We start from the raw sequence: 27,105 nt of genomic DNA, 5'->3' as shown, positions 1-27,105 counted from the left end.
TCTGGTTATGTAACTCCAGACATACTTGGGGGGAAAAAAGCAGCAGGGAACATAGGGCTATATCCAGAGTGGCATGCCAGGGAAAGATATCTGAGATACCTGAAGTCATATTTTCTATTACCCATTTTTTGGGTTTTTTGAAAGAGGCCTGGAAGTAAATGGTTAGTGATGTTAAACATCTTTTCATGTACTTATTGGCCATTGGCAGTCTGGGCTGTTGGAGAAATGTTTTTACTTTCTGGAGGTTTTTTTTTATTGTTTTTTTTGCTTTTGAGGCAGAGTCTCCCTCTGTTACTCAGGCTGGAGTGCAGTGGCGTGATCACGGCTTGCTGCAGCCTCGACCTCCCGGGCTCAGGCAATCCTCCTTCCTCAGTCCCCCAAGTAGCTGAGACTGTAGACACATGCCACCATGTCCGGCTAATGTTTGTATTTTTTGTAGAAATGGTTTTTTTTTGTTTGTTTTTTTTTTGCCATCTTGCCCAGGCTGGTCTCAAACTCCTGAGCTCAGGCAGTCTGCCCACCTCAGCCCCCTAAAGTGCTAGGATTACAGGCGTGAGCCACTGTGCCTGCCCACATCTTGATTTTCTATACTAGACTCTTACCTAATGTTCAAACAGGGCCTAGTGAAGAAGACTTGTCTTTGCTCCATGATGCCTGAGGCCTCAGCTGGAAAACACAAAGGCTAGGGCCTGAATTAATCTGAAGATCCAGTCACTCACATGTCTTGGAGTTGATTCTGGCTCTTGGATGGGGCCCTTATTTTCTCTCCACATAGGTCTTTTCACATGTCTGTGTAGGCTGCTTTGGGTTTCCACACAGCATGAGGAAGGAAGGAGAATTCGTAAGTCATGCAGCATTACTTCTGCCGCATTCTATCTTTTGAGGCAGTCGGTCATCAAGTCCTGCCCAGGTTCAAGGGTAGAGGCTAAATATTTGCTTGATGAGAAATGACAAGATTCTGGAAGATCCTGGGGGACTGGAAATAATGTTATGGTTATTTTTAGAAAACAATATTTTTACCTTGTCATTACTGGGCTAGCCAGGCTATGATTTTAACCGTTTTTGAAAAATAGGGTAACATTTGAATTCAGCAGTTTCATATTACATCACTCCCATTTTGTATATCAGTATTTCTGAAAGATTTCTGGAACAGTGCATATATGTTTCTTCTATTAGCTCTTTCAGTCATGGGATTTGATTCGTCTGGTCCCAGAGCCCCAAGTGTGTTTGGAATCTTCCAATTTCCTCACCTCTTTAGGGTTTCAAGTCTTTCAGATCAATATTTGTTCTGTCTTTTTCATGCTGATAATTATTCTCTTTGACAAGTAAAATAGTTGTGCAATCTGTTTCACACTCTTGTCATCAATTAGCATAAAATTGTTCATCCCAGTTAGGAGGCTGACTGTGTCAGAATACAATTTTAAAACCTCTTTTTTGTTGTCCTTGAAATTGTTGCAAGCCTCAGCTCGTTCTGGGTTTCAGTCTCCTGATTCTTCTTACCAAATTATGCCATTGTTCTCTGTCCTTGGTTATGTGGCTGTTCTTCCACCTTTTATATTTCTGTTGTTAAATCTGAGTTGATTAGAGTGGTATGTGGCTCTTCTTCCACCTTTTATATTTCTGTTGTTAAATCTGAGTTGATCAGAGTGGTATCTAGTTAGTATTAATATTTTAAATTTATTTGGGAATACTCCTTTCTTACTTACTATGACCATTTTCATTATGTAGGCAGAATTTTCTTTTGAGATCTTTTTAACCTCCTTATTTCTCTTCAAAGTGTTGAAGATACGGTTTGATTACGCTTAGTATTCTTTGTCTAAGCTAACATTCCAAGATGAGCGTTAGCTTTCTTCAGAGACTCTTGTTCTTTCCATTTTACCCACCAGTTCTCTCTTGAGCATGAGAACTAGGTCTAGAATAACAATGTTGGTTGTCCTTCAATGGAAAGTTGATGATTCATAATTTAAAAAGGAGTTTGATGACGAAAAGTATTTCAGAACTACTGTGGATTAAGAAATATATACTAAATCCAGAAGATTGGATATAAAAATTTGGGATAGGTAACTTATTAGGAAATAAGTGGTATGTTCAGTTTGGATATTTTGGGGCATATAATAAGGGAGGATTCAAGGATGACCATGTATTATATGAAACTGTGGATAAATGAAACTCAGGTTTTCTTCCATCAGTGTTATACCTGGAGAAATAGAGGGACCCAGGTTGTATTACAGTGATTGCTTTCTTTCTTTTTCTTTTTTTTGAGATGGAGTCACCCTCTGTCGCCCAGACTGGTGTGCAGTGGCGTGATCTCCATTCACGCCAAACTCCGCCCCCCGGATTCAAGTCATTCTCCTGCCTCAGCCTCCCAAGTAGCTGGGATTACAGGCATGCACCACCATGCCTGGCTAAATTTTTGTATTTTTAGTAGAGACGGGGTTTCACCGTGTTGGCCAGCCTGGTCTCGAACACCTGACCTCATGATCCACCCGCCTCAGCCTCTTAAAGTGCTGGGATTACAGGCGTGAGCCACCGCGCCCGGCCTATAGTGATTACTTTCTAATTGTATCAACTGTATTTATTTATTTAGAGGCATGGTGTCTGTCTCTCTCTCCCCAACCCGGGCTGGAGTACAGTGGCACAGTCATAGCTCACTGCAGTCTGGAGTTCCTGGCCTCAAGCAACCCTCTCACTTCAGTCTCCCAAGTAGCTGGGACCACAGGCCTCTGCCACCACACCCAGCTAATTTTTTTTTTTTTTTTTTTTTTTTGGTAAAGATGGGGTCTCGTTATGTTGCCTAGGTTGATCTTGAACTCCTGAACTCAACGGCCCCCGCCTTGGCCTCCCAAAGTACTAGGATTACAGGTGTGAGCCACCATGCCAGCTCCAACTTTAATGAGTGTCTTTGACCCATGTTTCTCCTTGCGAAAGGAGTTTTGAGTTATAATCATTTTTTTTTTTCTCAGCCCTATCAGTGATGCAGTCTGGTAAAGGTAGGGATCCTTCTCCATAAATCAGTTTTCTTTATTCTTTAATTTATTTTTGTAACCTAATCCTGATACAGGTTTTTTTTTTTTTTTTTTTTTTTTTTTTTTTTGGAGACAGAGTTTCACTCTTGTTGCCCAGACTGGAGTGCAATGGCGCGATCTTGGCTCACCGCAACCTCCACCTCCTGGGTTCAAGCAATTTTCCTGCCTCAGCCTCCCGAGTAACTGAGATTACAGGCATGTGCCACCACATCCGGCTAATTTTGTATTTTCAGTAGAGACGGGGTTTCTCCATGTTGGTCAGGCTGATTGCGAACTCCTGACCTCAGGTGATCCACCTGCCTTGGCCTCCCAAAGTGTGGGATTATAGGCGTGAGGCACCGTGCCTGGCCCAGGTTTGTATTTTTAAAGTAAAAAGTGGAAACACGGCTGGGCGCAGTGGCTCACACCTGTAATTCCAGTACTTTGGGAGGCCTAGGTGGGCGGATCATGAGATCAGATCAAGACCAGCCTGGCTAAGGTGATGAAACCCCTTTACTAAAAATACAAAAATTAGGCGGACCTGGTGGCAGGCACCTGTAATCCCAGCTACTCAGGAGGCTGAGGCAGGAGAATCTCATGAACCCGGGTGGCAGAGGTTGCAGTGAGCTGAGACTGTGGCATGGCACTCCAGCCTGGGTGACAGAGCAAGACTCTGTTCCGGGGGGGTAAAAAAAAAAAAAAAATGAAAAGACAGGAATGCAAAAGCTGGTGATTTTTTGTTTTGTTTTGTTTTTTTTTTTTTAGAAAATATTACCTATTCAGGAGAATTGCTTGAACCCGGGAAGTGGAGGTTGCAGTGAGCTGAGATCATTCCATTGCCAGCCTGGGCAACAGAGCGAGACTCTGTCTCAAAAAAAAAAAAAAGAAAAAAAAGTGCCTATTTCAGAATTAGTTTATATTTTTGCCAAGATAGACTCTCTACTATGGTGTCATCTTTTCCTTTTTAAAATTGTCTTTGTGTGTTTCTTTACAGTTGGTCTCTTCCCATGGCGATGTCCATCTGCCACCGTGGCACTGGTATTGCTTTGAGTGCAGGTATGTATATGTGTTTTTACACACACATATGTGCTTCTTTGGAAAACTTGGCTGTTTCATTGGCCCTAGTCTCTGCCTCCTTTGAAACTCAGCACTTGATTTAGAGGGAACAGTAAGTCTCTTAAGTTTATTGTTCATTCATCCCTTTAACAATTAATTATGAATTTGCACTGTGCTCAGATTCTTTTCTTCTTTTTTTTCTTTTTGAGACAGAGTCTTGCTCTTTTGCCCAGGCTGGAGTGCAGTGGCGCGATCTCAGCTCACTGCAACCTCCACCTGCTGGGTTCCAGCGATTCTCCTGCCTCAGCCTCCCGAGTAGCTGGGATTACAGGCATGTGCCACCACGCCTGGCTAAATTTTTGTATTTTTAGTAGAGATGGGGTTTCACCATGTTAGCCAGGATGGTCTTGATCTGACCTCATGATCCGCCTGCCTCAGCCTTCCAAAGTGCTGGGATTACAGACATGAGCCACTGTGCCTGGCCCAGATTAGTTTCTTAGCAAATTTTTAAACCATTCCCTAGCACTTCCTGATATCATGTTTATTGAAATTATAGAGAGCAGAGAAATGTAATAGAGATGGGCTGGCTGACTGATCATTGATGAAACACAGTCCAACCTTATTTTTCCAGAAGCTCAGTTTTAGCACCCATTCTTATCACCTAGACATGCTCAGTCCCCCAAAGACTAGCTCACTAACCAGTCTCACAAAATCTTGATTTACAGACCAGAATGTCTATTTATTCATTTATATAATATGAACTGCAGCTACAGAGTGAATTATATACTGGTCTTAGATAATTAGTACATCGTTTTTAGATAGGAAGGTTTATTATGTGGAGTGCAGATTATAATCAGTTTTCTGGGATCTGATGTATCTTTTCACAGTAGGGATATACTTTACAAGAGGGTCAGCTAGATTTAAAAATTATGTCTGGCTGGTGCTGGAGACATAGACATTTTTGCTTTTTTATTTTTATGTATTTATTTTCTCACAAGAATGTGCATGTAACATATTTTTACTTTTTTAGCTTTCCTTTATTTAGCCTTATAGCATACTTTGCTCTCCTACCCCCACCAAAAACAGAAACAAAAACTAGATTATGTTCCCTAGATACATGCTCTTAAAGCATTCTAGTTTTTCTTTCATAATCATAGTTGTAATTTACTTGTTCATTGTTGTTCTTCCTTACTGGATTGTCTGTTCCCTGAGGGCTTAGACTGCATCTGTCTGTATTTTTAATTATCTAGTAGAGTACCTAGAATGCAGTAGATAATTTAGTAAATATTTGGTGAATACAAAATGAATACCACTCTCTTTTTTGTTAATGTGTTTTATATATTTCTGTCCTAAATTTCTATTTCATTTATAATCATATTTTTTGGCTCTAGAAGTATCTTATTTTGGTCCCCTGCATATTGACTATAATAACTACCTAACTAGTATTGTATTTCAACTGGCATTTCTGTGTGATGTGATTACTAGTTTAGCTGAAAGCTATTCAGTTCAGTGGGAGCCAGAAGAGGTTATTGGACATGAGAGTGCTGCATAGGTAAATCTGAGTTTGTTCTCTATTAGTCTCCTTGAGACATTGGGGGAACTTGTGTTCTCTCCCAGCAAAGGTGATCTAGCCCATATATATCCACAGGGAGAACAGGTGCAAACTAGGAGTAGTGGAGTGCTTTCTAAAAGAAATGCTCCAATGCACTATTAGCACATACTCAACAAGACTTCTGTTCCAAGTTGATAGTCCTAGGACTTTTGCTGGCAAAGGAAAATGAGCTTATGACTTAGAACAGTGTGTAAATCCCTGCTGTGTGTACAAACTTTTCTCTCCTGTGGATACTTCCCTGGTATGTCTTTTTTTTTTTTTTTTTGAGACAGAGTTTCGCTCTTGTTGCCCAGGCTGGAGTGCAATGGCACAGCCTTGGCTCACTGCAACCTCATGAGACCAGCCTCCTGGGTTCAAGCTATTCTCCTGCCTCAACCTCTCAAGTAGCTGGGATTACAGGCGCCCACCACCATTCCCTGCTAATTTTTGTATTTTTGGTAAAGATGGGGTTTCTGAACTCCTGACCTCAGGTAATCTGCCCGCCTCGGCCTCCTAAAGTGCTGGGGTTACAGGCGTGAGCCACTGTGCCTGGCCCCTTGGTATATCTTTAAACTCATCCTAGGAAATAAGAGGAAATATCTTGCCTAGAATCGGTATGAAATTATATACCTGAGAGACAGAAGCCCCACTGTTTCACCTTATGTAAAGCTGTGTCTGAGCCCCTCCATCGCGTCTCTTTTGTTACTTTAGCCTGGGAGCAATGCCTAAGTTTTATTCATCACATCAGGCATCATTACAGTCTTGCCAGGAGATGGCCCATTTGTACAGAGTAGAGCAGATGGCAACCTTCAGGTCCTAGCGTGTAAGTGTGCTCTTGCTCCAGAAATTTGGTGCCAAATAGAGCTTTCGAGGTAGGAAAGGGAGTTTCTATTGACTTTTGCTTTGTTGAAGCAGTGGTGGTATTGGAAAAGTGCTCTTGTTTCTGTCTTCTGAGACCCTGAAGGATCTCTCCTAGGCTTCTGTAGACTACGTTTTTAACTGACGTGGTCATCAGTAGGGCCAGTGGCTCTAGTGTAGGGATCCTGTATTTAAGGAACTGCTGATGAGACATTGGCAGGAATTATCTGAATCTAAGCCTCTGCTATTTGCAATCTCATATATGTGTTTGTGTATATATTTATATATGTCCATTTATAGACATATATATGTAGTTTTGTTGATAAGGATAAAGACTCCTATCTAAGATCTGATGCCGTCATTTCTGGTCTTTTTCGTTCCTTTGGTTGGTAAAGGGACGATGGAATCAAGGTATAAGGATGATTTGTGTTGTTAGGAATCCATATGTAGTTCCTGGTTTTTAACCTGCTTGCACTGAACTGGTGGGGATGATAGGGTAAATCTCAAGATTAGGCTATTCTAACTGTAGATTCATAATTACTTTTATTTCTGCTTACTTAGAATAAGAAATTTTTAGATTGATTAAGGAATTTCTAGATGGATGCTTTCTACTCAGTTTGGTGATATTGATGAACAGATTTAATCCTAAAAATCACTGAAAGAACAAGAGCAGTTTATTTATTAGGCTGTAGTTTCCCTTATTATCTCAGTATATTTGTCACCACTAAATGAAAAAAAGATACTGACTTTTTTATAGACTATAATGATAAAAAAATATTCATTTGTATTCATGGCTAAAATTGAATATTTTTCACAACCGAAGAATTATTTGGGCAGGGTGCAGTGATTCACACCTGTAATCCCAGCACTTTGGGAGGCCGAGGCAGGAGGATTGCTTGAGCCCAGGAATTCGAGACCATCCTGGGCAACATATCAAGACCCAGCACTTTGGGAGGCTGAGGTGGGCAGATCACGAGGCCAGGAGATCGAGACCATCCTGGCTAACACGGTGAAACCCCGTCTCTACTAAAAAAATACAAAAAAAAAATAGCTGGGCGTGGCGGCGGGCACCTGTAGTCCCAGCTACTTGGGAGGCTGAGGCAGGAGAATAGCGTGAACCCGGGAGGCGGAGCTTGCAGTGAGCTGAGATCACGCCACTGCACTCCAGCCTGGGCGACAGAGTGAGACTCCGTCTCAAAAAATAAAATAAAATAAAAAATTAGCCTGGAATGGTGGCATGCATCTATAGTCTCAGCTACTAGGGAGGCTGATGTAGGGAGGATTGCCCAGGAATTCAAGGCTGCAGTGAGCTGTCACTGTGCCACTGCACTCCAGCCTGATGACAGCAAGACCCTATCTCAAAAAAAAGAAAAAAAAAGAGAAAAATGTTGTTTTTTTTCTGTCTTTACCCCTTTGAATGGTGGCCTTGCATTCATCAGCATATGTCCTGTTTTTCCTCTCTCCTAGTTCCATGATAGAATATAGTAGCTGTTTTCTATAGAGTAGAAGTTAAGTATAACTACAGCATTTTCTTCAAATGTTGAAGGTCCCTCCATCAAAATCGTAAAGGAATAGGTTTTTGCCAGGTGGATGACTTAAGCAAATTACTCAGTTCTCTAAACCTCAGCTTATTCCTTATAAAATGGGCATATTAATAATGCCTATCTCAGAATTCATGGGATTTCAAGAAACTTTATGCTCTGGGTTTTGCTTTATGGAAACAAGGATGGAAAACATGATACCTTTAATAGCAACTGTCTCTTAGAAGATAATGTGCCCTGGACCGAATGGCAAGAGCAATTGGATCATTTGTTCTGAAATGAAGTCAGTTCCAGCAACTGTGGTCTTTGCATTCTTGTGGCCCTAGTCCCATCCATTTTTCACACAACAGCAAGAAAAATCTTTTGAAAATAAATGGAATCATGTCACTCCCTTCCTTAGACTCTCCTAATGACTGTGTTTACTTTAGCACTTAGATTAAAATTCAAATATCCACCTTTGCCCTGCCAGCTCTGGCTCTTCCCTAACTCATTCCTGCCATTCCTCCCTTTGCTTACTGTGCTCCAGCCACACTGGTGTTTGAACTCATTGGAACAGGCAAAATTATTTCCTACCTGAGAGGCATTGCATGTTTTGTTTCTTTAGTCTGAAATGCCCACCCTGACCTCTTGCTGCACTGTGCTTGGTTAGTTCTTTCTTATCCTTTACATCTTAGCAAAATGTTAACTCAAAGAGCACTTTGCTTACCACCATATTTAAAGTACAAGCTTCCTTATTTCTGTTTTACAGTACTCTGTTCCTTCATAGTTCTTATTGTGCTGTGTTGTTTCTTTCAAAGCTTTTATTACACAAGTTGTAATTATTTTATTTTTGAGACAGAGTCTCGCTTTTCTGCCCAGGCTATAATGCAGTGGCGCGATCTCAGCTCACTGCAACCTCCACCTCCCGGGTTCACGCCATTCTCCTGCCTCAGCCTCCCCAGCAGCTGGGACTACAGGCGCCTGCCACCACGCCTGGCTAATTTTTTCCACGCCTGGCTAATTTTTTGTATTTTTAGTAGAGACGGGGTTTCACCGTGTTAGCCAGGATGGTCTCGATCTCCTGACCTTGTGATCCACCCGCCTCGGCCTCCCAAAGTGTTGGGATTACAGGCTTGAGCCACTGCGCCTGGCAGTTGTAATTATTTTATTTGCTAACTTTTTATAAATCTGGGTTTTTTTGTTTTGTTTTTTGTTTTTTTTGAGACAGAGTCTCGCTCTGTTGCCCAGGCTGGAGTGCAGTGGCGTGATCTCAGCTCACTGCAGCCTCTGCCTCCAAGGTTCAAGCAATTCTTCTGCCTCAGCCTCCCGGGTAGCTGAGATTACAGGCACCCACTACCATGCACGGCTAATGTTTGTATTTTTAGTAGAGACAGGGTCTCACTATTTGGCCAGGCTGGTCTCAAACTCCTGACCTCAAGTAATCTGCCCGCCTCGGCCTCCCAAAGTGTTGGGATTACAGGCATGAGCCACCACGCCCAGCCAAATCTGCGTCTTTTATTAGACTGTAAAGTCTTCAAAGAGTGGATACTCTATCTATCTTATTTACCATTCATACCCTCTAGCACTCAATAGGTGCTTAGAAAATCTTTATTTACTAAATGAACATACCCATGTAAATCACTTTGCTCATAGTGGTCACTTAGAAGTGTTCATTTTTCCCACCTTCTAATTAACCTCCTGTTACACATTAGAAATTAGATAGGGATAATATATAGTCTCTACTCTCAAGGATAGAGGAATCTAAGGAGTAAGACAAATATTTATAATGCACTGTGATAGCTTTTTTTTTTTTTTGAGACAGAGTTTCACTTTTGTTGCCCAGACTGGAGTGCAATAGCGCGATCTCGGCTCACTACAACTCTGCCTCCCAGGTTCAAGTGATTCTCCTGCCTCAGCCTCCCGAGTAGCTGGGATTACAGGCATGCACCACCACGCCTGGCTAATTTTGTATTTTTAGTAGAGGCAGGGTTTCTCCATGTTGGTCAGGCTGGTCTCAAACTCCGGACCTCAGGTTTTCTGCCCACTTTGGCCTCCCAAAGTGCTGGGATTACAGGTATGAGCCACCGTGCCCGGCCATGATAGCTTTTTAATAAGAGATATGAGACCCCAGAGGAGAAACCAACAAATACAGTCGTCCCTTATTATCTGTTGGAGATTGGTTCCAGGATTCCTCCACAGATACCAAAATCTACAGATACTCAAGTCCCTTATATAAAAGGATGTGGTATTTGGATATATCCTATGTACATCATATACTTAAAATTATCTCTAGATTACTTATAATACCTAATACAATGTAAACGCTATGTAAATAGTTATATTGTTTATGGAATAATAACAAGAAAAAAAAAGTGTACGTTTTCAGTACAGATAAAACCATTCATTTCCCCCACCCAATATTTTCAATCCACAGTTAGTTGTATATCCACAGATGCAGAATCCATGGATGCAGAACTCAGGACACAGAGTTGACAGCACTCTGAGGGAGTTAGAAGGCTTGAAAGAAGTGTGAACAGGAGAGTTTGTGAAGAGGAGGTAGAGGAGGGCATTCCAACAGAGAAATTCCTTTATGGAAAGGCATAGGGATTGGAAATCTCCCGGATCATTGGATAATTATGACGAGGTCTGTTTCTTTTTTTCCCTTTTTTTTGAGGTGGAGTCTCGCTCTGTCGGCCAGGCTGGAGTGCAGTGGCACGATCTCGGCTCACTGCAACCTCCGCCTGCCAGGTTCGAGAAATTCTCTTCCTCAGCCTTCCGAGTAGCTGGGATTACAGGCACCTGCCACCATGCCAAGCTAATTTTTTTTGTATTTTTTAGTAGAGTTGGGGTTTCAACATCTTGGCCAGGCTGGTCTTGAACTCCTGAACTCGTGATCCACCTACCTCGGCCTCCTGAAGTGCTGGGATTACAGGCATGAGCCACCACACCCGGCTGAGGTCTGTTTCTTAAGAATGGTGTTTATGGGGCCAGGCGCGGTGGCTCACACCTGTAATCCCAGCACTTTGGGAGGCCGAGGCAGGTGGATCACAAGGTCAAGAGATCAAGACCATCCTGGCCAACATGGTGAAACCCCATCTCTACTAAAAATACAAAAATTAGCTGGGCATGGTGGCATGTGCCTGTAGTCCCAGATACTCGGGAGGCTGAGGCAGGAGAATTGCTTGAACCCAGGAGGCGGAGGTTGCAGTGAGCCGAGATCACGCCACTGCACTCCAGCCTGGCAACAGAGTGACACTCTGTCTCAAAAAATAAAAAAAGAATGATGTTTATGGGAGAAGTGACAGAAGATAAGGCTAGAAAGTGGGCCAAACGGTGAAGGACTTTGACTGCCATGCTGTAGACCATGAAAAGCCATTAAAAGTTCATGTGCTCTTTTGTTCCAGTAACAGGACAAGCTGGCCTCCTGGATAAATACAAAATAAGTTATTTATTTTAACTATAGAGATTTTATGGCTAATATATAAATTTTAAAAAGCATGTTAACACTAGTTTGACTTTAAAATAGAATTTATTAAAAAGGAACTTGACAATTTTTGTTTGTTTGTTTGTTTGTTTGAGATGGAGTCTTGCCCTGTTGCTCAGGCTGGAGTGCAGTGGTGCCATCGTGGCCCACTGCACTTCTGTCTCCTCCTGAGTTCAAGCAATTCTCCTGCTTCAGCCTCCCAGGTAGCTGGGACTACAGGCATGTGTCACCATGCCTGGCTAATTTTTGTATTTTTAGTAGAGACGGGGTTTCACCATGTTGGCCAGGCTGGTCTTGAACTCCTGACCTCAAGTGATCCGCCTGCCTCTGCCTCCCAAAGTACTGGGATTACAGGCATGAGCTACTGTGCCTGGCCTGCAATGTTTTGAAAGGTTGAAAGAGGAGACTAATAGCACTCTTACATTGCTTAGGTTCCATAAAGATTAAAATACTCAGGGCTGGGTGCGGTAGCTCATGGCTGTAATCCCAGCACTTTGGGAGGCTGAGGCGGGTGGATCACCTGAGATCAGGAGTTTGAGACCAGCCTGGCCAACATAGTGAAACCTCATCTCTACTAAAAATCCAAAAAAAAAAAAAAAAAAAATTAGCCAGTTGTGGTGGCGCATGGCTATAATCCCAGTTATTTGGGAGACTGAGCCAGGAGAATGAATTGAACCTGGAAGGCAGAGGTTGCAGTGAGCTAGGATCGCACCAGTGTACTCCAGCCTGGGTGACAGAGCGAGACTCTGTCTCAAAAATAAATAAATAAATAAATAAATAAATAAATAGAAATACTCAGGATTTTTCATAGTGACAGAAAAAGTCTAGTTGAATTTAGGTACATGCCTTGAGAATGGCAGATAGCTGAAGTTGCAATAATGAATGAGTCTAGGAAATCATAAATAACAAGATAAAACATACAACATAAAGCATGAGATTAGGAAGAGAGAATAAAGATACTAAACAACAGATATTTTAAGCTTTGAACCAATATATACAGATATTCATGTATCTGTATATGAATTGTACAATTAGCTTGAATGGATATAAGAATGGTCCTGCATGTTTTGGGTAGTCTTTAAAAACAGTCAGGCCAGGTGCTGTGGCTCATGCTTGTAAACCCCGCACTTTGAGAGGCCAAGGCAGGTGGATTGCTTAAGACCAGGAGTTTGAGAACAGCCTGGCTAACATGGCGAAATCCCATCTCTACTAAAAATACAAAAAATTAGCTGGGTGTAGGTGGCACATTCCTGTAACGTGGGCTACTTGGGAGACTGAAGCACGAGAATCGCTTGAACCCAGGAGGCAGAGGTTGCAGTGAGCCGAGATCATGCCACTGCACTCTAGCCTGGGTGACAGAGCGAGACTTTATCTCAAAAATAAAAATAAATAAAAATAAAAAATAAAATAAAAACAGGGTCAGATGGAAGAATCAGAACTTTCGTGAGAGATTGCCTGAATTTGTAGGCAAACCTGCTGCTCAGGCAGGTAGCCTATTCTCTAGAAAAGCCAAAAGATTTACAGATTCATAAAGTAACTGATGGGCTTTGAAAATGACTGTGTTTTTCTTCTGTCATGAGATGGGATATTAGGTATTGATTCTTAAATATCATCTGTTATACTTTAGAAATCCTGGTTATTCCAGACTGAGTGTAGAAAAAGTGAAAAAAGTGCAGACTTTGGAATGAGACAGATCTGAGTTCAGTTCTAACTCTGTCACTAACTGTGAGACCTTACCTTGAAAAAGTTATTTGTCACCACACCTGCCACCAAGCCTCAGTATTTTTGTCCACAAATTTGGATAATACCTTTTTTTTCTCTTTAGTTTAAAAAAAGTTTTTTGAGACCAAGTTTCACTCTTGTCTCCCAGGCTGGAGTGCAGTGACATAATCTCGGCTCACTGCAACCTCCACCTCCTGGGTTCAAGTGATTCTCCTGCCTCAGCTTTCCCAGTAGCTAGGATTACAGGCACGCGTCACCATGCCTGGTTAATTTTGTATTTTTAGTAGAGACGGGGTTTCACCATGTTGGCCAGGCTAGTCTCGAACTCCTGACTGCAGGTGATCCACCTGCCTCGGCCTCCCAAAGTGCTAGGTTTACAGGGGTGATCCATGTACCCGACCTAGTTTTTAAACAATTTTTTAAAAATAGAGATGAGGTTTCACAGTGTTGCCCAGGCTGGTCTCAACTCCTGAGCTCAAGTGATCCGCCTACCTTGGCCTCCCAAAGTGCTGGGATTACAGGCGTGAGCCACCATGCTCAGCCTGGATAATACCTTTTTGCTGTGTATGGGGGCAACAGTTAGAATTTAGAGACCTTAAAACTAGTATAAATTCTTTCACAGTGGATATGATTTGCTCTCCATTTGAGAAAAAGTTTATGCATGTCACTGAGTAATATAGTGTAGCTTAAAACATCAACAAAAGTTCCAGACTCATAAAAACACATGCATTAAATATGTACAATTTTTTCATGTTTCAGTTATACCCAATAAAGGTATTTTTTTTAAAAAATCAAAGATAGCCCAAATGTGTTAGAGACATAAGACCGGAATGTGATTGAAATTAAGTAAGGCAATAATTCAGTTGGTAGTATTATATTGTTTCTCAGGATACAAACTGGCAGCCTGTGGGCCATGTTTGGTCAACAGATGTACTTTGTTTCTTTGTGCTGTGATGAAAAGAAATGGAATTTGAGTGCATTTAGGTGGAACATACATACTTCCCCTTTCCAGCAGTTTTCTATGAGCGCCACTAGTCTATATGGCCTTAATTGCCTTATACTGTGCTTGATTCACACATCCGTTTGGCTCCTTAGGCATTTGGGTTTGACCTGCCTCTTGGGAGGGGCAAAGAATGAGATGAGTGGTGGTGACAGTAAGAGGGAAATGGGTAATCAGAAACAAAAAAGGAAAAAAGAGAAGGCCAAGGAACCAAATAGTCAGTGTTTATTCTCTAGAGTCCAAAGGAGAGAGGCATTGAACCTGGAAGGCATAAATTATCCAGTCAGTGGAGAAGTGTGTGTGGTGCACGTGTGATTCCGGTTTATCCAGCCTCAACTTGGCCTAAATGACATTTCTGTCAAAATTAGTTCCTCCATTTGCTCTAATCTGCTAATTTTTAATTTGGCTTTCTGGGTCTTGGATTTTGGTTATTAGAAGAGGTTTTGCTGTCTATCTTCTATACTTTAGTCTCTTGTAATTTTGACAAGCCTGAAGGTAGGCCTTGGGCTGTAGAAAATGCTCCAAGAGTTCTTGTCATCTTTGAGATCTCTTGAGAGATCTTGTAGTTACTTTTCACTCTGCTACATCATCATTTCTTTTTCTACTTAAAATAATGCCTGTTAAGGATTATAAAAATTAAATACTGTATTTGAAATTCGTAATACAGGCTTGGTGGTGATTATTATTTACATTAATAATCAGAATAGTTAATCTTATACCTCTCAGAAAATGTGTGATATTTGTAGTTAAAAAAGTCCTTCTCAGCCCTTCCTGTTTCACAACTGCTGACTGCTACATCTTAGTCCTTGCATTACCAAGTTGGGATGACCTGGCAAAACTCTTACCAGAAGAGAAAATGCTTCTCAGAATGCTTTACTTTACCTCAGTACATGAGTACTCTTGACCTCAAGAGAGGTTGTGGGGAAGCAGATGGGCAGAATACATCATGATGAGATTAGTGTGACAACACTGGAAATAAAAGAACAGTTATGTGCTGTCACACTGAGTTTTAATCATCAGTTGGACAGCTTCATGAAGGCTCTTTTAGGTGTTTTCTTTTCATTTGCTGTGACATCTGCATGGGCTTTCTAGGAAGAAGTGTCTGAAAGAGCTTATGATGACTTCTGGAAGTGACAATAGGACTTGCTGACAGTCTGCACAGTTACATATATAGGACTTAAGTGGGGTGGATCCAGCAGGAACTGGTCTTGGCAGTCAAGAAAAAGCACTATTTAATTTTTCTCAGTGATTAGATAGGACAGCTTCAGTGGCTTCATTTTCCCAATTGAAATTGTTTAGCTGTTAGAGGACTCTCTGAGGCACTCAGATTCTAGGAGTGGGGTCAGTTTCCTGATGCCCAATATACTGAACATCAGAGGAGAATTCAGAAAATCTCATATTTAATTCTCATATGTTTTTCACTTGTAGTGATGAAAGCTTTGGCTAAAGTAGCTTTCAGTTGAATTAACTGATTAATATTCCTGTTTGAAGAGGTAGAGCCTTTTTTGAAAATTAGTGAGGCAGCCAGCCAAAATGATCTCTCTCCTGATTATATCTGGGTTGGAATCTGGTAATGATCCCAGATCTCCTTGACCTCCCAGAGATTTGTATAAAAATTTTTTTTTCCTGATTACAAGAACATATTACCAAGAATGAAAATATTATACAAATATATACTTAGAAAAGTTGCCCATAATCCCGCCAGTCAGAACTAACCAGTATTCTATGTATATCCAGAGACTGTATCATTTTATGCTTTTTGTTTAAGGACTCAACCCATCAGAAAAATACCTAATTCAAATACAACTATTGCTATAGCCATTATTTACTAAACATTTACATAATTATTTAACCCTCATAATAATCTGAGAAACAGGAGTATCTTCATTTAAGAGCTTAAGAAACTGAAGTGGCTGAGGCGGGTGGGAGGCCAAGGCGAGTGGATCACCTGAGGTCAGGAGTTTGAGACCAGCCTGGCTAACGTAGTGAAACCTCGTCTCTACTAAAAATACAAAAAAAATTAGCCGGGCGTGGTGGCACACACCCGTAGTCCCAGCTACTCGGGAGGCTGAGGCAGGAGAATTGCTTGAACCTGGGAGGCAGAGATTGCAGTGAGCTGAGATCGTGCCACCGCACTCCAGTCTGGGCGACAGAGCGAGACTCCGTCTCAAAGAAAAAAAAAGAAAAAAGAAAAAATTGGTGTGGGGGTATGTAGTAGTAGAATGATTTTGAGAACATTTGACTTATTTAGAGGCAGTCTTCTCTTTTTGAATTGATTAAACTAATTGACATAATTCTGTATTATTCATAGGAAAACAAAAGCTGAAGACACTGTTATTCACATCCTAGTATTTCCAAGAGTTTTGACTCTCGTAGGTCATTTGAGAGTAGGTGGTGTTATCCTAGGATAACACCATATCAGGGTCTGGTTTTCAGTTGGTTAATATTGGTGTGGGTGGCCATCCCTGGGACTCAGCTGTGAGCCTGCTGTCCTATTTGATGCATAGATCAGGGATGAGTTTGCCCAGATATCTAAGGCATATATTTGGCTATTGAAGTTTCAGAGCTTTGTGTTGGCACTGAAACTCAAAAGATAGTTTTGAATTTCCTATCAAAACTACCAAAAGAGGGGTTCCTGCAGTCTTCTATAATAGCTTATCATCTATCCAGAGTGTCAAAGACTCTGAACCCTCTTGAGTCATATCTTCCTCCCAAATGTTCATCAAACTGTTTGAGTTCAGGTTACCTCAGTGTCTTCAGTAATTATTTTCATGGTGCTCCTAAGTCAAGGTAAATACCTAACACTTTTGTTTTATTAGTTTGTTAGATCCAAACAGCTTATTTATTTCTTAGCCATTGAGTAGACATTTTTTAAAAAAATCATCCACATAGGCTGGGCACAGTGGCTGACAACTATAATCCCAGTGCTTTGGGAGGCCAAGGCAGAAGGATCGCTTGAGCCCAGGAGTTAGAGACCAGCCTGAGCAACATAGCAAGACCCCGTCTCTATGAAAAACAAAAGCAAAAACAAAATCATCCACATAAATGGAAATAAAAAATATTTTTATTTCATTCTTAAATAATACTTTTTTGTCTGTTTGTTTTTGAAACAAGATCTCACTCTGTTACCTGGGCTGGAGTGCAGTAGCACAATCACAGCTCACTTTGTGCCTGGCTAATATTTTTTATTTTTGTTTTTATTTTTTGTCTTATTTTTAGTAGAGACAGGGTCTCATTATGTTGCCCAGGCTGGTCTTGAATTCCTGGGCCCGAGCAATCCTCCCACCTCAGCCTCCTAAATTGCTAGGATTACAGGCATGAGCCACCATACCCAGCCAATCATAATTACTTACTAATAGGATGTATATGCTGTTGGATATTATACAACTCCTCCAACCTTAGAAATCAGATTGGATACTGCCACCCTCATTTCTTGTTCCACAGTGATTTTCACACAGTACTTCATTTTTGCTGAAAACCCAGCTTTGCAAAGATGTGATCATTGAAAGAAATCTAACATCTAATGTTGAAACTGAACTACCTTGAGCTAGTAGTGGTTCACATGATGACCAACAGATGTTAAGTATCCCTGTGTTTCATTTGAATATGTAAAATATCCTGTAGGACCTGTGAGTTTGCTTTGGTACCCCAGGGCAGCTTGGTGTAGTTTGGAAACCACAGTTCTAGCAAGGATCCCAAACTATCAAATCAGGGTCTCTGGGAGTTGTGATGTGGGTACTCTTTTTTGCTTCCCCAAAATATTTTTTGGTGATTATGGGAAACAACTGGCCTCTTTTTTCTTTTTTTTTTTTAATTCCCATTTTATAGATGACGTCTTATTTCTTTGTGCGTGTGTGTCTGTCTGTGTGTGTGTGTGTGTGTGTGTGTGTGTGTGTTTTGTTATTTGAGATGGAGCCTCACGCCTCACTCTGTTGCCCAGGCTGGAGTGCAGTGGTGCGATCTCAGCTTCCTGCAACCTCCACCTCCCAGGTTCAAGAGTTTCTCCTGCCTCAGCCTCCTGAGTAGCTGGGACTACAGGTGTGCGCCACCACAACTGGCTAATTTTTGTATTTTTAGTAGAGATGGGGTTTCACCATGTTGCCCAGGCTGGTCTCGAACTCCTCACTGCAAATAATCTGCCCACCTTGGCCTCCCAAAGTGTTGGGATTACAGGCATGAGCCACCATGCCAGCCAAGATAACATCTTATTTCTAATTTGAGTTTCATATTTGTTATACTTGATTTCTCAGTCATTGGTGGTCGATAGCCACTGAGCTCCAACAAATAATGCAGCCCTGTCAGACATTAAAATATTCTTACTTTTTCTTTCACATAGGGAAATAATCTTCCAAATATATACACATAGCAGTTACATTATATCATTATGGTTTTGATTTGCATTTGTCTAATGGCTAATGATGTTAAGCACCTGTTCATGCACTGATTGGCCATTTATTTATCTTCCTTGGAAAGATGTCTATTCAGATCCATTTGTCATTTTATTAATTGAGTTGTAAGAGTTTTTTATATATTCTGGATAAAAGTCCTCCATGATTTGCAAATATTTCCTCCCATTCCTTTGAGTTGTCTTTTCACTTTCTTGATGGTATTATTTGCAGCACAAAAGTTAGTAATTTTGATGAAATCCAATTCATCTGTTTTTTCTTTTGTCATTTATGATTTTGGTGTCATCTGTGAAACCACTGCCTAATCGAAGCTCATGAAGATTTATTTCTATGCTTTCTACTAAGAGTTTTATAGTTTTAGTTCTAGCATTTAGGTCTCTAATTCATTTTAATTTAAATTTTTGTGTAATAGAGATTTGAATGATTTAAAATTTTTCCTCTCTTCAGAGGTAGCAACACTAGAAAATAAAGATAAAAAATGGGCCAGGCGCAGTGGCTCATGCTGGTAATCCCAGCACTTTGGGAGGCTGAGGTGGGCGAATCACTTGAGGCCAGGAGTTTGAGACCAGCCTGGCCAACATGTCAAAACCCTGTCTCTACTAAAAATGCAAAAATTAGCCAGGCATGGTGGCATGCATCTATAAGGCCAGCTACCTGGGAGGCTGAGGCACAAGAATGGCTTGAACCCAGGAGGCAGAGGTTGCAGTGAGCTGAGATCACGCTTACTGCACTCTAGCCTGGGCAACAGAGCGAGACTCTGTCTCAAAAAAAAAAAAAAAGAGAACCTAATTTTTTTTCTGACTCTTCTCTGGACTGAGTACACTGTTTTTACCTTTTCTTAGTTAGATGATGAACTAGATGATATAGCAAGGCTTGACGTCTAAACTGGCAAGTGAAGTTTTTATAGAGACGGATGTTGAAAGGAGGAATAACATACTAAAACATATGGCACATTTAGTTTATGATGAGATCCCAAGTAGTCTATCTCCCATCATAAACTTGAACATGAGTTTAAATCTTCTCCTTTTCAAGGCTGGATGCAGTGGCTCACACCTGTAATCTCAGCACTTTGGGAGGCAAAGGTGGGCAGATCACTTGAGGTCAGGAGTTCGAGACCAGTCTGGCCAACTTGGTGAAACCCTGTCTCTACTAAAAATATAAAAATTAGCTGGGCGTTGTGGTGGGCACCTGTCATCCCCACTACTCAGGAGGCTGAAGCAGGAGAATCGCTTGAACTTGGGAGGTGGAGGTTGCAGTGAGCCAAGATTGCACCACTGCACTCCAGCCTGGGTGACAGAATGAGACTCTGTCTCAAGAAAAAAAGAAAACAAAAATCTTCTCCATTTCAAAATGGTTTAGAATTGTATGAGGTGCCAGGGGTCCCAGTTTTATGTATCATATTAGTTGTAACTTATGAGCAGCTGTGACAAGCTACTTGGTTTTCTCCTCAGGGGTCTCTCTTTTTGGCATGTCGGCCCTGTTACTCCCTGGGAACTTTGAGTCTTATTTGGAACTCGTGAAGTCCCTGTGTCTGGGGCCAGCACTGATCCACACAGCTAAGTTTGCACTCGTCTTCCCTCTCATGTATCATACCTGGAATGGGATCCGACACTTGGTAAGTTAATTGGGGATTTGCACATTTTCTCTGTGAAGGGAGTGGGGAGACTGGGAGGATTCTTTCCTTCATTACTGGGTTTAGTGCTGTTCTTTTTTTTTTTCCCAAGAGTGGAGTCTTGCTCTATTGCCCAGGCTGGAGTGCAGTGGTGCGATCTCAGCTCACTGCAACTTCTGCCTCCTGGGTTCAAGAGATTCCTGTGCCTCAGCCTCTTAAGTAGTTGGCGTTATAGACGCATGCCACCACTCCTGGTTAAATTTTGTATTTTTAGTAGAGATGGGGTTTCACCATGTTGGCCAGGCTGGTCTCAAACTCCTGGCCTTAAGTGATCCGCCTGCCTAAGCTTCCCAAAGTGCTAGGATTATAGGCGTGAGCCACCGCGCCCAGCTAGTGCTGTTCTTAAGGTTAGTTGTGACTCAGAGTCCTCTTGGGGAAAGCCAGACAAGTTCACAACTTCCCCTGTGTGTTACCTGGCAGTCCTGCTGGTGGTGTAGCTGAGCAATGGTATGGGCCTCACAGATACTTGCAGGGTCTCATTGTGAACTCTTCCTTTTTTAATTTAATTTAATTTTATTTTTTGAGACAAAGTCTCGCTCTGTCTCCCAGGCTGGGGTGCAGTTGGCGCGATCTTGGGTCACTGCAAACTCCACCTCTTGGGTTCAAGAGATTCTCCTGCCTCAACCTCCCGAGCAGCTGGGACTACAGGCGCCTCCCACCACGCCCGGCTAATTTTTTGTATTTTTAGTAGAGATGGGGTTTCCCCGTGTTAGCCAGGCTGGTCTCAGACTCCTGACCTTGTGATCCACCTCTCTCAGCCTCCCAAAGTGCTGGGATTACAGACGTGAGCCACTGTGCCCTGCTGAACTCTTCATTTTTAAGAGGGATATTTAAAAGAGATCCCTGAAGGCATAGAATGCATGTTTATGACATAAATATTAATTGGTACCTATTTATGTGTCAGGTACTGTTGTAGACACTGGGGATTCAGTTATGAGCTAGATAACCATTGTTGCTGCTTTCATTCTTAAGTTCCTGTTGACCCAGAGTAGTGCTTCTGACAGGACTCAAATAGATTACCTTTTCTTATCTACACATTATATTGCATTTCTGTTTTGAGATGTTGGACAGAATTGGGCCAACTTTAATAGAAACTGGGTGCCAAGAATTCCAGGTTTCAATATTGAGGTTAGGAATCTTTTTTTTTTTTTTTTTTTGAGACAGAGTCTTGCTCCGTTGCCCAGGCTGGAGTGCAATGGTGCAATCTCAGCTCACTGCAACCTCCACCTCCCAGGTTCAAGTGATTCTCCTGCCTTAACCTCCCAAGTAGCTGAGATTACAGGTGTCCACAACCACGGCCAGCTAATTTTTTTTTTTTTTTGGTATTTTTAGTAGAGATGGGATTTTGCCATGTTGGCCAGCCTTACAGGTGCCCGCCACCACACCCAGCAAATTTTTTTTTTTTGTATTTTTTAGTAGAGATGGGGTTTCACCATGTTGGCCAGCCTGGTCTTGAACTCTTGGCTTCCCAAAGTGCTGGGATTACAGGCGTGAGCCACTGCACATGGCAGGAATCATTTAATAGATTGAAAACTGTCCATGTTGCCTCCTATGTGACCTCATTGTCTGCTCAAAACTGGTTTCTAAAATTAGCCAGGTATGGTGGTGTGCGCCTGTGGTCCCAGCTACCCGTAAGGCTGAGGTGGGAGGATCGAATGAGCCCAGGAGGCGGAGGTTGCAGTGAGCCGAGATTGTGCCACTGCACTTCAGCCTGGGTGACAGAGTGACCCCATCTAAAAAAAAAAAAAAAAAAAAAAAAATAGGCGGGCACAGTGGTTCACGCCTGTAATCTCAGCATTTTGGGAGGCCGAGGCGGGCAGATGATCTGAGGCCGGGAGTTCGAGACCAGCCTTACCAACATGGAGAAACCCTGTCTCTACTAAAAATACAAAATTAGCCAGGCATGGTGGCACATGCCTGTAATCCCAGCTACTCGGGAGGCTGAGGCAGGAGAATTGCTGGAACCCGGGAGGCAGAGGTTTCAGTGAACTGAGATCATGCCATTGTACTCCATCCAGCCTGGGCAACAAGAGCGAAATTCCGTCTCAAAAAAAAAAAAAAAAATACAAAAATTAGCCGGGGGTGGTGGCATGTGCCTGTAATCCCAGCTACTTGGGAGGCTGAGGCAGGAGAATCCAGGAGGCAGAGGTTGCAGTGAGCCAAGATCATGCCACTGCACTCTAGCCTGGGTGACAAAAGTGAAACTCCGTCTCAAAAAAAAAAAAGAAAAGATTTTATATTTTGTAGTCTCCCTAGTTTTGCTTCCAAGAAGGCAATTCAAATTCAGTTCTTTCTGTATTTTCATTACTTCTGAATGTGAGTCAACTGTCAGATGGATGCTTTTGCCTTAATTTGACTTTTTATTACTTCCAAATCATAGCCTTAGAGACAAGCACTTTCTGGATTTCAGTCTGGTCCAATAGACAGTTTAATGGAATAAAAAAAATGAGAGACTAAATGACTTATTAAATTAAGTGCCTACATCAGCTGTTCCCTGGGGCAGTGTTCAGTTTGATTTAAAATGACTTTTCACTTCCCTGAGGGGGAGGCAGTAGAGAGGGAGGACATTTCCATTAATGACTTCCTATTCCACAGAACAAAGCTCTGTAAAGAAAATCAGCTGATCAGCTTCCTCTGTTCATATTTTGGCTCAGGCAGAGACTTGCCCTATATTTGTCTTTGTCTCAATAAGGGGGTAAGAGAGGGGAGGTTTTACAAAATTGCAGAACTTAGAGCTTTTCTGCCCTGGTTCTTGCCTGTGATGGTAATCTTTTTGTTGAGGGAAGTGAAGAACCTAAAGGTCCTTAAGTCTGCTTTTATTTTTTCTTCTAGCAAGTACTGGCTGTGAGTGTGGGACAGGATTTTGTGTTTTCTGTGACAGTCTGTAGTTTTTGGCCTCTGAACTTGATAGTTGACTTGCCAGAAGATCTAATGGGGGAGTGAGGAGTGAAAGAGTAGGATGTTATATAGGGTCTGTGGCATTCTAGGGAATATCCCTGCCTACTACCACTACCCAGTAGGACTCACTCTCTATAAAACATTGTCCTTATTTAAGCAAAACAACTCTTTGTGGAATCTGCTTGACTCCTAATCTCCTAGTTAGAAGCAATTTGAGGGTTGAGGTGGAGGCATCTTCTCATCTTGATTTTTTTTTTTTTTCTGGGCTTCCATCTTTTCTCTGAACTGACTCCTAATTTAGGCAGTTTTACATTCAGACTGTGGGTGTATGTGTGTATGTGTGTGTTAAGGCGCCATGTATGTGGGAAGTGTGGAAAATGAAGACTGCTTTTGCCCCATGGGCTCATTTAGTGACTTATAATATAATATTAATATGTTAATATCCCTAAGACACAAGAGAGTCAAAATTAGTGTTTTGTTAAATGTGGGGCTGGGGGCATGGTAGCTCATGTCTGTAACCCTAGCACTTTGGGAGGCCAAGGCAGGTGAATTGCTTGAGCTCAGGAGTTCAAAACTAGCCTGGGCAACGTGGCAAAACTTCATCTCTACCAAAAATACAAAAAATTAGCTGGGCATGGTGATGGGTGCCTGTAGTCCCAGCTACTTGGGAGGCTGAGGCAGGAGGATTGCTTGAACCTGGGAGGTCAAGGCCTCAGTGAGCTGAGATTGTGCCACTGCACTCCAGCCTAGGTGACAAAGTGAGACCCTGTCTAAAAAATTAAAAAAAAAAAAGTGGGGGCGGGTGGTGGGGTAGGGGCTGGGTGAGATGGCTCACACCTGTAATCCCAGCACTTTGGGAGGCTGAGGCGGGAGGATTGCTTGAGCCCAGGAGTTCAATACTAGCCTGGGCGAGACATAACAAGAGTCTATCTCTATTTTTTAATATTAAAAATAAATGTGGGTTTTAACTCAATTGGTAGAAAACCAATTTAGTGGCATGCTACCAACAAAAAAAGAAATTTAAATAGAATAGAAAATATAGGCTGGGGCTGGGCGGTGGTGGCTCATGCCTGTAATCCCAGCACTTTGGGAGGCTGAGGAGGGTGTATCACTTGAGGTCAAGAGGTCGAGACCAGCCTGGCCAACATGGTGAAACCCCATCTCTACTAAAAATACAAAAATTAGCTTGGCATGGTGGCATGCGCCTGTAGTCCCAGCCACTGGCAGGGCTGAGGCAAGAGAATCGCTTGAACCTGGGAGTCTGACGTTGCTGTGAGCCAAGATGGCGCCACTGGAGAGGCTGGGTGCAGAAGTTCACGCCCGTAATGCCAGCTTTTAGGGAAGCAGAGGCAGGAGGATAGCTTGAGTCCAGGAGTTCAAGACCTGCCTGAACAATATAATGAGACCCTGTTCTCCACAGAAAGGAAAAAATGTATGTTTTTTAATGAAATTTATTTATATATAAAATATATAAATATGTACTTGTATATATATGGCACCACTCAGTAATGGTAAATATTGTTTTATCAACTTCTGCTATAATATATATATAGATATCTATTGGGTTCCAGTTTTAAAGGTATTTCTTAGTGGAGTCACAGTCAAAACAAAATTGAGAAATAGTGTTCTAGATCTCAGAGTTTCCTTTAGAATACTAGTCCTCTGATAAACAGAGTTTCCCTCTATAAAAAGATTCTGAGATTGACTGTATCTAGGAAATCAGGCATATTATATCTCTCTTTTGGAGATTCACAGTGTGCATTAGTAAACTGTTAAGAGGCTGGGCGCAGTGGCTCACGCCTGTAATCCCAGCATTCTGGGAGGACAAGGCGGGCAGATCACGAGGTCAGGAGATCAAGACCATCCTGGCTAACTCGATGAAACCCCATCTCTGCTAAAAATACAAAAACAAAATTAGCCAGGCGTGGTGGCGTGCGCCTCTAGTCCCAGCTACTTGGGAGGCTGAGGCAAGAGAATGGCATGAACCTGGGAGGTGGAGCTTGCAGTGAGCCGAGATCATGCCACTGCACTCCAGCCTGGGCGACAGAGTGAGAGTCCGTCTCAAAAAAAAAAAAAAAAAACTGTTTAGAAAGTCTTGCAGTTAAATGTTTATGAACTTTGTATGACCACAGAACTTTTTTTTGGCCCATACAATGGCTTTCAACATTCTGAGGAGCAAGTGTTTGGAAGAATACACCTTGAGAAACATTAATCTAGATGTGTGGTCCTGAGGAAAAGTTGTATCTATTCATTCTGGAAGCTTTTGTATACCGTATGGGGCCTGTGGCATTCTAGAGAACATTCCTCCTACCATCACCACACAATAGAACCTGATTTTCTGTCATTGGAATAAGTGGATACTAGGTTCCATACTGTGGGTTTTGAGAAGGGTAAAGGTGGGGCATAAGGGTAGAAGCGCTTTTCTCTAGAATCATGCTGAGAGGAGATACCTATTCCTTTAGGTAGAATTACTTTCTGAGACAGGAACTGTTAATGTCCTGTTTACTGAAATTCCTTTTTTTTTTTGCTTTGTCCACAGATGTGGGACCTAGGAAAAGGCCTGAAGATTCCCCAGCTATACCAGTCTGGAGTGGTTGTCCTGGTTCTTACTGTGTTGTCCTCTGTGGGGCTGGCAGCCATGTGAAGAAAGGAGGCTCCCAGCATCATCTTCCTACACATTATTACATTCACCCATCTTTCTGTTTGTCATTCTTATCTCCAGCCTGGGAAAAGTTCTCCTTATTTGTTTAGATCCTTTTGTATTTTCAGATCTCCTTGGAGCAGTAGAGTACCTGGTAGACCATAATAGTGGAAAAGGGTCTAGTTTTCCCCTTGTTTCTAAAGATGAGGTGGCTGCAAAAACTCCCCTTTTTTGCCCACAGCTTGCCTACTCTCGGCCTAGAAGCAGTTATTCTCTCTCCATATTGGGCTTTGATTTGTGCTGAGGGTCAGCTTTTGGCTCCTTCTTCCTGAGACAGTGGAAACAATGCCAGCTCTGTGGCTTCTGCCCTGGGGACGGGCCGGGTTGGGGGTGGGTTGGTGAGGCTTTGGGTGCCACTGCCTGTGGGTTGCTGGCTTAAAGGACAATTCTCTTCATTGGTGAGAGCCCAGGCCATTAACACCTACACAGTGTTATTGAAAGAAGAGAGGTGGGGGTGGAGGGGAATTAGTCTGTCCCAGCTAGAGGGAGATAAAGAGGGCTAGTTAGTTCTTGGAGCAGCTGCTTTTGAGGAGAAAATATATAGCTTTGGACACGAGGAAGATCCAGAAAATTATCATTGAACATATTAATGGTTATTTCTTTTTCTTGGATTTCCAGAAAAGCCTCTTAATTTTATGCTTTCTCATCGAAGTAATGTACCCTTTTTTTCTGAAACTGAATTAAATACTCATTTTATCTTTGACTCTCCTTGAAATCTAGAGAAACCAAGAAAATGGCTGTTGGGAAGGAACCAATTTCCTCCTCTTCCCTCGGGTCTCAGGCATTTACATCCTCCCTCTCCCTGCAATCTGACCTTTACCAGGAGGGAAACAGTTCTCCTACATCTCATCATTGGAAAAGTTTTCAGGGAATCAGATAGAACTTAGCCAGAGATTTAAATATCACAGAGAAGCCTCAGAGAAGGAAGGAGAAAAAGAAAAGAAGTGACGCATGTAGAGTGCTTTTGGGTTATAGGCACCAAAATCCCATTAAGGACTGATTATAAGCTTCATGGTACAGTTCAGCAAATTATGATTCATTGAGGGGCACAGAGGACCAGTGTTGGTGACAGCTAGGGGATGATGACCTGAGGTTATAGGCTTGGGGTGAATGAAGCATAGAGATTTTTTTTTAAAAAAGAAGGGATTGTTGAAAACCTGGCAAAAATGTATAATTTAATGAGAAAACTTGC

General features: G+C 42.1%; 1 protein-coding gene across 2 annotated transcripts in view; it reads left to right on the top strand.

Annotated features, from left to right (window-relative positions):
- Positions 1-26,616, top strand: part of SDHC (succinate dehydrogenase complex subunit C) — a 48,432-nt gene extending 21,816 nt beyond the window's left edge. Inside the window, exons 4-6 of one of the 2 annotated variants that reach the window (XM_031012343.3) lie at positions 4,000-4,061; positions 20,094-20,257; positions 25,752-26,616. In XM_031012343.3, coding sequence (XP_030868203.1) covers positions 4,000-4,061; positions 20,094-20,257; positions 25,752-25,856 — 331 coding nt within the window. In that variant the 3' untranslated portion in view covers positions 25,857-26,616. The remainder of the gene's footprint in view (positions 1-3,999; positions 4,062-20,093; positions 20,258-25,751) is intronic. The other variant, XM_031012344.3, reaches the window with a different exon arrangement.
- Positions 26,617-27,105: the final 489 nt, after the last annotated feature.

Source organism: Gorilla gorilla, chromosome 1 (genome assembly GCF_029281585.2).
Source record: "Gorilla gorilla gorilla isolate KB3781 chromosome 1, NHGRI_mGorGor1-v2.1_pri, whole genome shotgun sequence".
Taxonomy (NCBI): Eukaryota; Metazoa; Chordata; class Mammalia; order Primates; family Hominidae; genus Gorilla; species Gorilla gorilla.
This window is presented reverse-complemented; position numbering and strand designations above follow the sequence as displayed.